General features: G+C 44.9%; 1 protein-coding gene across 2 annotated transcripts in view; it reads left to right on the top strand.

The window, feature by feature from the left end:
* SLC18B1 (solute carrier family 18 member B1) overlaps positions 1 to 12,687 on the top strand; it is a 155,788-nt gene extending 143,101 nt beyond the window's left edge. The window contains exon 14 of one of the 2 annotated variants that reach the window (XM_083176779.1): positions 11,644 to 12,687. In XM_083176779.1, coding sequence (XP_083032905.1) covers positions 11,644 to 11,692 — 49 coding nt within the window. In that variant the 3' untranslated portion in view covers positions 11,693 to 12,687. Of the gene's footprint in view, positions 1 to 11,640 lie in introns of both variants that reach the window. The other variant, XM_083176778.1, reaches the window with a different exon arrangement.
* Positions 12,688 to 14,367: the final 1,680 nt, after the last annotated feature.

The following is a 14,367-nucleotide window of genomic DNA, read 5'->3' as shown; positions in this document are numbered from 1 at the left end:
TACTTGGGCAATGTGCGTTTTTGGGAGGCCTCTTTGGTTCTTGCGCACAGTACCGCAAGCTGCTGTACCTCTTGAACCAAGGGCCTTAAACAGGGGGATGCTAGTGTAAAAGTTATCCACATAGAGGTGATAACCTTTATCCAGGAAGGGGTGCACTAAATCCCAGACAATTTTTCCACTAACACCTACGAGGGAGGGGGGGCATTCTGGCGGTTCAATTCTTGAATCCTTCCCTTCATATACCCTAAACCTGTGGGTGTACCCTGAGGTGCTTTCACACAGTTTATACTTTTTTATGCCATACCTTGCCCTCTTACTGGGAAGGTACTGGCGGAATTTAACCCTTCCTTTAAAATGTATAAGGGGCTCGTCGATACAAATAAATTTTTCAGGGATGTACAACTCTGCAAATTTGGCATTGAAATGATCAATGACCGGCCTGACTTTGAATAGCCGGTCAAAGGTGGGATCATCTCTGGGTGGGCACTGTGCATTATCGGTGTAATGTAAAAATTTAAGGATTGTCTCAAAACGAGTCCGAGTCATGGCCATACGGTAAAGTGGGGTGCTGTACAGAACATCTGTACTCCAATATTGCCTAATTTCTGGCTTTTTTACTATGCCCATATGTAACACCAGACCCCAAAACGTCATCATCTCTACTGCATCTACAGGGGTCCACCTAGCAAATGATGACGTGGGGTTTTGAGCAATAAACTGCTGGGCATATAAATTACTTTGGTCCACCAATTAATTTATAAAATCATCAGAGAAAAATAATTTGAAAAAGTCAATTTCTTTGAGACCTGTTGAATCAAATTGGATTCCTGGGATGGCCAAAAACTCAGGAACCTGGGGCTCAAAATTGTCTGGTGGTGGGGTCCATACGGGATCAATCATTTGGGGGGGGTCTCAGCTGCTCTACGGGGGCGTCTTTGAGGGGGTCCCTCATCACTAGAGGAGGAAGATGAGGTTAAGACGAATCCTTCAAATTCCCCGCTTGCATCACTGGCTGTGTCAGAGTCAGAGGCAAGCATGGCATATGCCTCCTCCGCTGAATACATTCTTCTCGATGACTGGGATGACATTTGGGATGCCATTTTTATTTTTGTGTTTCTGTAAGTGTAATGTTTCAACACGTGTATAGTGTAGGGGAGGTACAAACTTTATTTCAACACGGGGGGTATGTAGTGTGTAGTGTGTATGTAGTGCAGAAAAAAAATACTTTATACAGGAATTTGATCCCAATAATAAAAAAAAAAAATTATATCAACCCTGTGCCAAAAATGCTGTTCAGTGATGTACGTCACTGATCAGCGCTCAGCGGCCACAGGACACCCACAAAAGCAACGTGGGTGTAAAAACAAAACCCCACTGCACTCTCCAAAAAAAAAAATGCAGATCAGTGATGCAGTGATGCAACACTGATTAGCAGTGAGGGGCAGCAGGCACACAACTGTGGGTGCAACCTGACAGGGTATATATGAAAAAAAAAACACTGGACCCCAAAAAAGGTGCTGATCACTAAGTTTATACTGATCAGCACAAAAGGGGGGGCAGCAGTCAGTTGCACAGGCAGCTTGGTGCAACTGACAGGTATATATATAAAAAAAAAACAACCTGCACCCCCAAAAAGTTGCTGATCAGCACAGATATACTGATCAGCACAAAAGGGGGGGCAGCAGACACAAAATATAGCACTCTCTATCACTCTCTGTCACTATCTCTCACTATCTCTCACTATCTCTCACTCTATGACACTGCAGCAGCAGCACACAGGAAGTCACAAGATCCAGGAAGCATCCAGCTGCTGGCAGCACGCTACCAGCGGTGATCAGGTAAGTATCAGGCAAGGATCAGGTCAGTATATCACGACAGATTGGCACGGTGACCGCTCTGCACGCAATTCCAGACCGGAATGGCGTCTGCAGCGCAGTCACCGTTAGTTTAAATCACGCGCCATGGCTGTGATTGGTCCGTCGGTCCGACGGACCAATCACAGCCTTGGGGGCAGGTGGGGTGAGGTGTGGTCATCACCGGTGACCACCGGTGACCCCCTCACGCCCCCTCCCACCCGGCGGTGATTGATCCCTGTGTTACCGAGCGTCTGATTCGCTGGTAACACAGGAAAACGCTGCGATTGGCTGTTCACATTGAACAGCCAATCACAGCGATCGCCGACGGGGGGGAGGCATCGCCGCCCCCCCTGGGCATGCAGGGACATGTCTGCTGTCAGGGACAGCAGACATGTTTAAACTGTCATCGCGTCTATAGACTTGGTGACAGTTTAAAGTCATGACGTATATATACGTCATGTGTCGGGAAGTACATCCCGGCCATGACGTATATATACGTCAAATGTCGGGAAGGGGTTAATCTGTCTCCGCTTTATCTCTTCGCCAAGGCTTAGTACATAGTGGTGATAACAGAGGTGTCACTAGGGTTGGTGTCACCCAGGGTAGTAACTTAAGGTGCCACCCCCCCCCCATGGACCTTCTTTCGCCAGGCAACGAGAGACTACTTAAAGTGTGAGAGTGTCATGTTAGGGATTGGGACAGTGGATGGGAGAGGGATGCAGTTGGAAAGGGGCACCAGGTGAGAGGGGATGCATGATGTGAGTAGGGCATTTTGGGGAGACACAGGGTAGGAGAGGGGCACCAGGTAAGATGAGGGATTCAAGGTGGGAGAGGGACATATTGGGGATAAGGACACTGGATGGGAGAGGGCGCAGGGTCGGGAGGTGTACTGGATGATATGAGGAGCTTTTGGGGAGAGGTGCAGAGAAAGGGGAGTGGTGGGTGGGAGAGGATGCAGTGACAGAGGATGTGCAGAGTGGGAGAGGGACATATTGGGAATTTTGATTCAATATTACAACCTACCAGACCTTGATGGGCGCACCCCAGTGCTCGGCTACAGCAGCGGCAGGTACGGGTACCGTGTGCACCCCTACGTGGGAGGCATGAGAGCCTGGTGCATCTCAGTACTTGGACCCTGCTGGGGCAGCATGATCCTGAGACCGGCCCCGGCTCAGCATCCAGATCCTACTGCGGGTAGGGCTGTGAATGACTTCAGTTAGCACAGGATGCTGATTGCTGGCAGGCACGTGCAGACTGTGGGCAGGGGGGGGGGCAGGGGTGCGGCTCTGTTTGGTGTCATTTTTCACATCTCTTGCAGATATTTGCAATCAAAGGATAAAATGTACCTATTTGTACATTTTCTATTGAAATTAAATCAAATGGGTGTCTATTTCTTTTCAAGGTTGGATGGAGATAATGTACCAGCCAGTGACTTTTAATGTCCTAGGGCCAGATTCTCTAAGCTTCAAAAGTGATAAAATAGAGAGTGATAAACAGCCAGCCAATCAGCTCCTACCTGTCAGTTTTCAAACACAGCCTGGGACATGGCAGGTAGGAGCTCATTGGCTGGCTGTTTATCACTCTGGATTTTATCACTTTTGAAGCTTAGAGAATCTGGCCCCAAGACTGTTAAAAACATTTGAAATATACTCAAAAGCTTTTTTATTTAATAACTCCATACTGTGCACGGGTTGTAATGAGAGCCAATTTTGGTCTGATATTTGTGATTTTGCAGTTGGCCATTTGGTCTGTATTCCTGGAAAACACTGTAACATAGCATTTTGTATGCAGATACAATTTTAATTATATACAGAACATAAGCATGCTGCATATAATTTACAATTGTTATCAGCAGAAGTTGCTTGTGAATCAGAGTGTGTACTTTTTTATTTATTTACATAATTAATGAATAAAACGTATTCCCCCTAAAAAAGCTCTATATGTCTGACTTTTAAGAGCTGTTTCGTGTGAGACTTTGTAACTTGGCTACCATTACATCACTCCCTGCAATTGTTGTACTATATAATACATTATGGTTTCAAAATAGAGTGGGAAGTTGGATCCAATATGCATTCTTAAGCTGGGTACACATATGTACAATCTCATTTTTCTTGCGACCGTTCGATCGACCATATACACGTTCGACCGTCCAAAAGCCACCACCGATCTGCGCGTACACACCTGTCCAATTTTACTTGCGACGTCCGACGTACTCCCCTCCAAACAATCGCAAGAAAAAGATTGTACCACCGTACACACTCTCCCGATCTGGCAATTCACACGAAAAAAATGTACACAAAATTATCATAATGGGCTGGATTAAAAGAGCATACCAAAACGAGGCGTGATCACAGAACAAAGAATCGTTCGTGTAGTACAGTGAATAGAGCCGTGACTATTCAGATCATTGCTAGCTGTACAGGTATACGTACGTACCTTCGTCTATCGGTGCATTTGGCCCTTTTTACAAACAATTTAATTATGAGCTTGAGGAGAAGGAAGGCTCGTGCGTGCATTTTTGCTGCTATGGCCACTAGATTGCAGGCTATTAAAAAAAGAAAAAGGATCAAGAATCGGAGCTGCTGGACCAGGGACTGGCTTCTGAGGAGAGACACCTTCTCCCACATGCCATTGCTACAGGAGATACGGGAGAACAACCCTGATGACTTCAGGAATTATCTCCGTATGGATGACGCCACCTTCATGGAGCTGCTGGCACTCGTTACACCTTTAATTGAAAGAGAGGACACCTATTTCAGGAGGCCTATTTCTGCAGAGCAGAGACTGGTGGCAACGCTGCGTTTCCTGGCAACAGGGAGGACCCTTGCGGACCTGAGGTTCAGCACTGCCATATCCTCTCAAGCGCTGGGGCTAATCATACCTGAGACCTGTGATGCCATTGTCCAAGTTCTTCAGGAGCAATACATGAAGGTAAATATTGAAACAACATACATGTACCCCATAAGTATATCTGTGCCCTATTCACCCTGCCTGGTAAATGAGATTTTCACACGGACACCAATTAGATGACAGGAGGTAAAATTTTAATATAAACCTTATTAACTTTTAACAAATAACAAGGAAATAACTAATAATAAAGAAATACTTAAACATAACAATATGAAAACTATACTATCAAACCAAAACCAACTATATACAATTTTTACATCTGGTGGTACAGCACTTGTTCCACCCCATAATCCCCTGTATCCATTGTTGGTTGTGAGGGAGATGGAGTTTCCCCCAAACCCTGGAAGGGGCCAACAGATGGACCTGGTGGTAGTGTCAGGGCTGACGGTGCCGGTTGGTGCTGCCGTTGCCCGGTTGATGGCTGGTATTGCGGGTATGGTGGATATTGTCCCGGGTAAAATGCAGGTTGTTGCTGTAGTGGGGCAGGGCTGATGGGTTGATATTCAACCCTAGGCAGAGGGGTATCATCCGTGAGCCGAGTGTTGCGGGTCAGAGTTCCCACACTTGCCCAGTATAGAGTCTCATTGAAGATACGCTCTGCCTCAGCCCTTGTAGCTGCATCCATGCTGCGCAGTTTTAGAGCAATTGCACTCCCCACATGGTCATGCTCATCCTCATCCATGCCCATCAAGCGATTTGCAGACTCCAGAATCTTGCTAGTCGCCACGTCCGATGCATCTGGAGTTTGCCGTGGCCTTTTGCGCACTCTTCTCGATGTTCCTTCCACTTGAGGTTGAGCGCTGGGGGTGGCGGTTGGTGTGGGGGTGGAGCAGAGGGCTGGTGAAGGCAGCTGCGATGTAACCTCCACCGATGGTGAAGACTCCTCCTCGGCAAATAGCGATGGCTGTAACAAAACAAGATGTAACAATGATGTATCACTATCGATTTTTAATACTTGCATACTTTTATATTTCAGTTTTTATCGTCTAAAGAGGATTGGCAAGCTATTGCACGTGATTTTAATGACATTTGGAATTTTCCGAATTGCGGTGGTGCCATCGATGGAAAGCATGTTAGAATCATGCCCCCTACTAACAGTGGCTCCTTTTATTATAATTACAAGGGCTTCTTCAGTATCGTTTTAATGGCCATTGCTAATGCCAAATATGAGTTTATATTTGTGTTCAATAGATGAAGATGCGGCGACTATTGCTCTTTAAAGGATAAATAAGTAGAAATGCAACCTGCCCTAGTCAGAGCGTAATGTGCAAATGTTTAAAAATAGACCTAGAACCTTTATGAATAAATTAATGGGTGTGATTAATAATTAATTGGCGGTAATCACTAGATATGAGTAAAATTTTTTTACATTTATTAATACAATATAAAAAGAATGACGATACAGTAAAAATAGGGGGGGGGGATCTGTAAAGACAAAGCAATTTCTATCCTTAAAAAAGACTATTTAAGAATAAAATAAGGAGACAAATCTAAAAAATATATCAAGGTGCAAAAAGTAAGTAAAGTGCTTATCTTTTAAAAGAGGCAGGAGGGCTAGAGTGTCCCAACGCGTTTCGTCCTTCTGACTTTATCAAGGGATGCAAGTAGACTGAGACCTGACCTGTATTTATACTAGTGTAGATCCTGCTTCCATTATGACATCATATGAGTTTATATTTGTGGACATAGGCAAAAATGGCAGGGTATCTGATGGTGGGGCTCTGGAAAAGACTGGCTTCCATGACAAACTCAAAACAAATGGACTGAATTTGCCAGAGCGAACAGAAAATGTGCACGGTCTAAACTTTGTGTTTGTCGCTGATGAGGCATTCGCTTTACATGCTAATGTTCTCAAACCGTACCCCCAAAGGGCTCTTAATACAGAACGGCGCATTTTCAACTATCGCCTGTCACGAGCAAGGAGAGTGGTGGAAAATGCTTTTGGCATTCTGAGCAATAAGTTCAGAATTTTTCATAGTGCCATAAATCTGCGCCTTGACAAAATAGATAAGGTGGTTATGGCCTGTTGTGTGCTGCACAACTATCTGCGCAGAAGAACCCAGCCCACACACCACCATATTGCTGACACGGATGAAAGTGAACTAGTTGAAGAGGTGTTAGGGCTGACATCTCTGGAAACTAATTTAAATACCAGAAATGCATCTATGCATGCCAAATTAAACAGGGATGAATACATGCAGTATTTTAATGGTGTTGGTGCTGTGGATTGGCAGAATGACATGATTTCATAAAATTTTACATGTTCATTTTTTTATTGTTCTTGCTTTATTAAAAAATATTTAAAATAAAATCTGTGTACTTACTGTGCCGCAGAAGGTGTCTTCAGAATTTTCTGGGTTGCACAAGGAGGTGGAGGGGACAGGCTGGTCCCTGCCAAAATTGCTGACCGATTCCCTGGGCAGCTCTTGGTCCACCGTGAAGGCCAACAGGTCGAAATACCATAACCTGGGCACATACACTTGGTCAGCCCCTGCCCCAGACCACTTTGAGGACTCCATCTTATTAAGTTCTTTTTTAAAGACGGTCCTCATATTGGCAATCCTTGCCCTAACCCACTCGATATTTGTATGTGGGTAGTAGGGCTGGCTCACCCTCACCAACTCCTCAAGAGCAGCTAGCCTCTTCTGGCGATTAGAATAGTCTCTAGACGTGGTTTTCCAGAGACAAATCTGGTCTCTGTAGGCCTCTATGAAATCCTTCATAAATTCGACGTTTTTCTCAGCCATTCTGAAATGTCTGTTAAAAAAAATATATATATATGGATATTAAAACACACACATCACACCACATATAAAGCCTTTTTAGCACATGTGTTCGGTCTGTGGCCCTCAAGATATACTGTTCTTTTAGGAACAATGTGGCGATACATTTTAAGAACATGTACATTGACAACCTCTTGTGGGCCACAGATTGAAGTCCCAGTCATTGCAAAAACATACTTTAATTGAGTACTCACATCGAAAAAAACGCAGAAACGGACGGGTACTCCTGGTGCTGCAGCGATCACTCCAACACGCACGACAGAATATTCCTTCGTGGCGAACGTATTTAGATAAAACTGATTGGTTGAGCGCTCGAATCTCCGCCCCACTCACGTGCTTGGTTGTGGCACAACACGGGACAGCGAGGAGCCATGTCGGAGTCCGAGGCGCCACCTGCTATGGAAGAGGTGCAGAAATCGTCACCTAGAACAAAACAAAATGATAACGTAATTGCTGAAACAAACAACAAAGACAGTGGTGCAAGTAGAATTTTTTTCTTGGTGGTACTGATAGCCTCCACCACACATGGGCATGGTCATGTGTCATCAGGGGGCGTGGTCACACAAAGCTAGAGGAGTGACTAAATGACAATAGAGGTGTGGACACAGGAGACAGGGAATGAGAAACAGGGAATGACTGGGGGTGGGTTGGCTCTTGCTTGGGGGAGAGCCAGGCAGCTTGTGCTTACAATAGTGGAGCCTGCTCTTCATGCTGTCGGCGCTGCTGATGCCTGTCAGTGTGACAGTAGCCGGTAGCTGCATACAGCACCAATCATAACGCTGGGTGGGCGGGCTGCAGATGCATTATATTTAGACTTAAAATGAAAATAGAAATGACAGTGGATCAGGGGTAAGTGGTACTGCGTACCTGCAACATATTTCTTACAGGTACTCCGTACCACTCCGTACCCCCTTACTTGCAACACTGAACAAAGATAATGAAAGAAAAATGATGAGAGCTTCAGCCATGTCATCAGCTGAGGTTGAACTCATGGTGAAAATGCTGGATCGAAGGGACTATGATTGTTCCCAGAAAATGTACCCCAAAACCAACTTCAGAAAAGAAATAATAATGCAGCGTCTTATCAAAGAGATCCGGGAGAAGTTTGGCAAACGGAGGAGCAAGTATCAGCTGCAGAAGAGGTGGTCGGACCTGAAACACAAAGAACAGGCCAAGTTACAGAAAATTCGTGGAATCATTAAAAAAAGTGAGTCCAATACACTTGTTATGTGGTGACTGTCTCTTCTGTGATCCTTTACAGTATGTGTATTTTAATGACATTTTATTTTGTTTCTCAGAGGACATCCATTGCAGAAGACGCAAGGATGAAGGCAGTCACAGGACCTGTTTGAAGATAAAAAAGGAGGTCACAACAGGTATAGTTTTGCTTGCACCACACAGCCACAACGTCACATGTCTTCAACCTATGACCCTCCACATGTAATGGAACTGCATACCCCTGCTTGCCAAGCATGTTTTCTCATGGGGCCATGCTTGCAGGGACTAGTTTCATACCATGCGGAATGCCACAGGTGGAAGAACATATGCCAAAGAATAGGTGTAGTCATATCTCACTTGCCTTGCCACTTTAGATGATATCCAGGCGGCACAGTCGACTGAACGTACCGCAGAGGGCCACCAAGTGATTGCGATAACCAGCAGTGTTGATGGTGAGTGTATAGTGCAATTCAGCTTTAAGGGACAGGGACGTAGCATTTTTTGAAAGGTAAACAATCCTTTATTTCTATTTAGATATCATAGAAATTTCCGATGCAAGTGCAGAGGGGGAGAAAAATACACCATCACCTGATACATCAAGTGACGAAACTACAGTGCAAGAGAACATGATACAACTCCATCAATGCCTCCAAGACTTAAGTGCAAAAGTCCATGCCGCAGTACAAAAAATGTCCAAAATCCCAAAAAGCCTTGCAGTGACCCACTGTTTATTTGAAAAAATTTATAAAGGTGTACATGACACTGAAAAAATTTAATTTGTATATTTCATTTATAATGTTTTGACCGTCTTGTTTGCTGGGTGGCCAGTACCGTGCACAAAAATATAGTGGTGTATGTCATGGGAAGCAGTCCCATGGCAGCAATGCATCACATGAGAACAGGCCGGGATGTTCCCATGTGATGCGTTGCTGCCGTGGGACCGCTTTCCACTACATACACCACCATGTTCCAAATTGTTTGTTGTTATTTTGGTTTGGTGAGGGTGGGTGTTCATGATGGGACCTGTATGTGACACTGCTGTGCGCAAAAATATAGTGGTGTATGTCATGGGAAGCAGTCCCATGGCAGCAATGCATCACATGAGAACAGGCCGGGATGTTCCCATGTGATGCGTTGCTGCCGTGGGACCGCTTTCCACTACATACACCACCATGTTCCAAATTGTTTGTTGTTATTTTGGTTTGGTGAGGGTGGGTGTTCATGATGGGACCTGTATGTGACACTGCTGTGCGCAAAAATATAGTGGTGTATGTCATGGGAAGCAGTCCCATGGCAGCAATGCATCACATGAGAACAGGCCGGGATGTTCCCATGTGATGCGTTGCTGCCGTGGGACCGCTTTCCACTACATACACCACCATGTTCCAAGGTGTTTGTTGTTTTTTTGGCTTGGTGAGGGTGGGTGTTCATGATGGGACCTGTATGTGACACTGCTGTGCGCAAAAATATAGTGGTGTATGTCATGGGAAGCAGTCCCATGGCAGCAATGCATCACATGAGAACAGGCCGGGATGTTCCCATGTGATGCATTGCTGCCGTGGGACCGCTTTCCACTACATACACCACCATGTTCCAAGGTGTTTGTTGTTTTTTTGGCTTGGTGAGGGTGGGTGTTCATGATGGGACCTGTATATGACACTTCATTTATGTCAATAAAAACATTGTTTAAATTTTTTTCCAGGTTCAGTATTTTTTAAAAGGCTTGGTCATAATGTGAACAGCAGATCATGGTATATCTATCTATCTATCTATCTATCTATCTATCTATCTATCTATCTATCTATCTCTATATAATCCCTATTGAAATGCTGTCAATAGTCATGTTAATGAATGCATACAGATTTCAACGATTATTTTACATGGCAGGGCTAACATAACGAGGGATGGGTGAACACTTCCTGTTGTTTACATGCTGCGCTGTTGGAGGGATGACGCAGCTAGTCTACGCCCAGATGGGCGTTCAGGTTTTACCAGTATGATCGCAGGAACGGGCTGCATATCGATCGAACGTGCGTACACACGGCACTTTTGTTCCGATATGTAGCCGTCCTGTCAGGTGATTTTTAAGCAGCAAAGAACCTTCGACCGACCAACCGTGGACGGCCAAGAGCGTTTTTGGCCGTTTATCGATCTCACAGAAGGAATCGGGACTGCGTACATACATATACAATCGAACGGCCGTTCGTCCCCAGAACGGAAGAACGGCCCAACGATTGTACATATGTGTACCCAGCTTAAGTGTTAAAGATTCAAGTTACTGAGTTCTGAATAAAATGTCATACATTACAGTATGTCTGACTTTGTACGACATATTTCCTGTAGCTATAATCATTTTCAATTATTTCAATTATCCGGCCTGTATCTTAATTTGCCATTTTATTTTTTAGATTCTTTTTTTTTGTTTATATTAGTTATGAAACTTTGTTATTTTTTGGCAGGTTGACCTTTAGTACGTAATATTCTTTGTATACAGTCTAGGGGTATTCAAAAGGAGCCTCTCCTGCTGCTGTGGAGCTGCACATCCCAGCATGCCCTGACACAGTTTTGCTATAAGGGCTTGCTAAAACTGTGGCATTGCATGCTAGGATGTATGGTATAGTTCCACAACATCAGGAGGTCTGTATGCTAAAAAATCCTGTACTTCAGCTTTTTTGTGTGATTTGATTTTGCACAGATCATACTTAAAAAAGGATACCACTATACTGCGTGTATCAGGTTTGTTTTTATCTTTTTGCTGTATGAGTATTTCTCTCATCACAATTAGGCTTTTAATATTGCTTAGCTTGTGTTTTTTTTCAAAAACTGTATATGAAAGCATAATGCATATTAACACAGAGATTATTTTCTCTCAGCAGATCCAGCAATGACGTCCAAGAAAGAGAGCCTTTGCTGCAAGGAGTTTGAGTAGACTTACTGGAACTTTCACATTTTTTTTAATCACTAAAAAACATTTGGCTATGGGGTGTCTTGAAAAAATTCTGATACTCAAGGGCACCGTGATTCTAGAAATTTTGGGAACCACTGACCAGGCTTAATCGCATTATTTAAGGAACTGATTCTGAATTGCACAAGTCTGTTTCACTAAAGTCACAAAGCATGTATCACACAGTTGTGATTGAGATGCACAGTATACGAAGTGTCTAGGTTGTGGCTATTGAGACGCACAAATGTTAGTTTTCTGGGCATGTTTTGGGACTGTCGTAGGTCATTGAACTGGATGCGAACTCTGGATACACTAAATTTGATTTGAGGCTCAAAGTGAGTGGCTTACGGGTAGATGTATGAAGCAGTGATAAGGGACAAGTGAGGACAATGGGCCACTTCTCCTCTGGCTCACTTTTTTTTCCTTCTCACTGCTTCATACATCTACTCCATAGTCCTTCCACCTGCAGGTGTACAGATCTAGCATTTAGTCACATGTACTACAGCTGCAAAATATTAACAAAGATCCAGCAGAAGACTAATCAGCCACTAAATATGTAGGTTTGTTGACCACTTAATACAATACTCTAGTCAGTGCAAGGTTATCATTTTAAAGGGGCTAGGAACTAATATATCCTTTCACATGTTCTAAGAGAACTAATATTACAATTTTGGGTACTTGTGTATTATCACGGCGCCCATTGCATCGCATACCACTAATTAAGGTATGCAATGGAACCCGATATGAGCCTTTCCCCGGGCTGAGTATACAATTTTAATATCGCGTTGCATCGCATGCCATTATAATGGCATGCAATGCGACGCGATCATGCCCGATTTGGGCTTATTCCCATGTTAAATGCCCCCCCCCAGACCCGATTTTTAATTGTATACCCACCCTGATGGGTAATGAGTATGTTAAATACCCCCACTATCCATGTCGGCGTGGAGTTGATTTTATATAGTGTGGCGAGCGCAGCAAGCCACCGAGCCCGAAGCGTGGTGAGCGGACGCAGAATATATGTGAAGTCATCCACGTCCCCTTGCGGGGCTCGCCACGATTCAGGCTCGGTGGCTTGCTGCGCTAGCCACACTATATAAAAATCAACTCCACGCCAACGTGGATAGTGGGGGTATGAAAAGGTCAGAGGACGCGTACCGCCGCCCCTCACGGGCTCACTGCGCTTGCCACTCTTCGGGTTGGCGTTGATAGGGAGGTGGCGTTAACAGGGGGGGGGCATTTCACATAGTCGTTACCCATCAGGGTGGGTGTACAATCAAAAATCGGGTCGGGGGGGGGGGGGGCATTTGACATAGGAATCAGGCATCTGGGTGCCTGTACAATTAAAAATCGGGTCCAATCGCGTCGCATCGCATGCGATGCAACATGATTTTTTGGTTGTACAATGCCCTACGATGGAAAATGTGGGCACCGTGATAATACGCAAGTACCCAATTTTGTTAATGTTTCTTTAATAAATATGATAATAGATAAAAACTGGATAGATGCAATGGACTGCGATTTGTCCATATCATTAGGATTTAAAGCAAATATCTAAGATCACAATCTAAAATTGGCAATTTGAACTAATAGTAGTTTATTGACTTCCTCCCATTGTCTTCCAAACTGCAGAAATTACCACACCCAGCCATCTTGGATGGTTGAAATGTATATTAATTTACAAAGTCATTGAAATACCAAAATTGCTGTCAGTTTGAGCCAGAGTATGGACAGATAGCTCCAGCTGCATGCAAACTAAAATGGACACCATGGCAAATGCACAATTTTCAAAGGGGGGTTTCCACCAAAATTTTTTACAAACCAGGAACCCCCCCCCACACACACACAGCAAAGGCAATGGTGACCATTGACACACCACCCCGACAGACAGCTCAGACACCATCACCCCCCTCTCACCCCCACACATAGCAAAGGCACCATTACCACTACACCCACAGACCGCACATACACTATCACTCCCTTCTCACCCCCATACACAGTAAAGGCACCATTACCACCACAGACAGAAGACACCATCACTCCACTCTCACCCCCACACATACAGCAAATGCACCATTACCCCACAGACAGCAGACACCATCACCCCCCTCTCCCCCCACACATAGCAAAGGCACCATTACCACCACACCCACAGACACCTTCACCCCCCTCACACAGCAAAGGAACCATTACCACCACACCCACAGACAGCACTGAAACTACCACTCCCCCTCACCCCCAAACACCGCAACATTACCATCACAGGCAGCAGACACCACCCCCCTCTCACCCCCACAAATAGCAAGGGCACCATTACCACCACACCCACAGCCCCCCTCACCTTGCTGCTGCACAGGCGTGCCATGTACAAAAGTTTCCTACCATCATGAGTGATCACCCAACCAGCAAAAGTTATTACAGCATATAAATCCACTGGCACATACCTGCAGCGTTTCTCCCTGCCTCATCCGAATAGCCAAGGCTCAGACACTTGTGAGAGAATCTGCGTTCTTCAGCTCCCCTTCAGGCCGCTCACTGCGCAGCAGCCTCTCATCAATGGTAAAGGGACGCAGCTGCCATAGCTATGCCGGGTTGTGATTGCAGGTGGGCGGCCTGCTCCTCTGCTTTCACTTGCACAGATTGATTTGGCATTGGT

Source organism: Crinia signifera, chromosome 3 (assembly GCF_055691185.1).
Source record: "Crinia signifera chromosome 3, ASM5569118v1, whole genome shotgun sequence".
In the NCBI taxonomy this organism is placed as follows: domain Eukaryota; kingdom Metazoa; phylum Chordata; class Amphibia; order Anura; family Myobatrachidae; genus Crinia; species Crinia signifera.
This window is presented reverse-complemented; position numbering and strand designations above follow the sequence as displayed.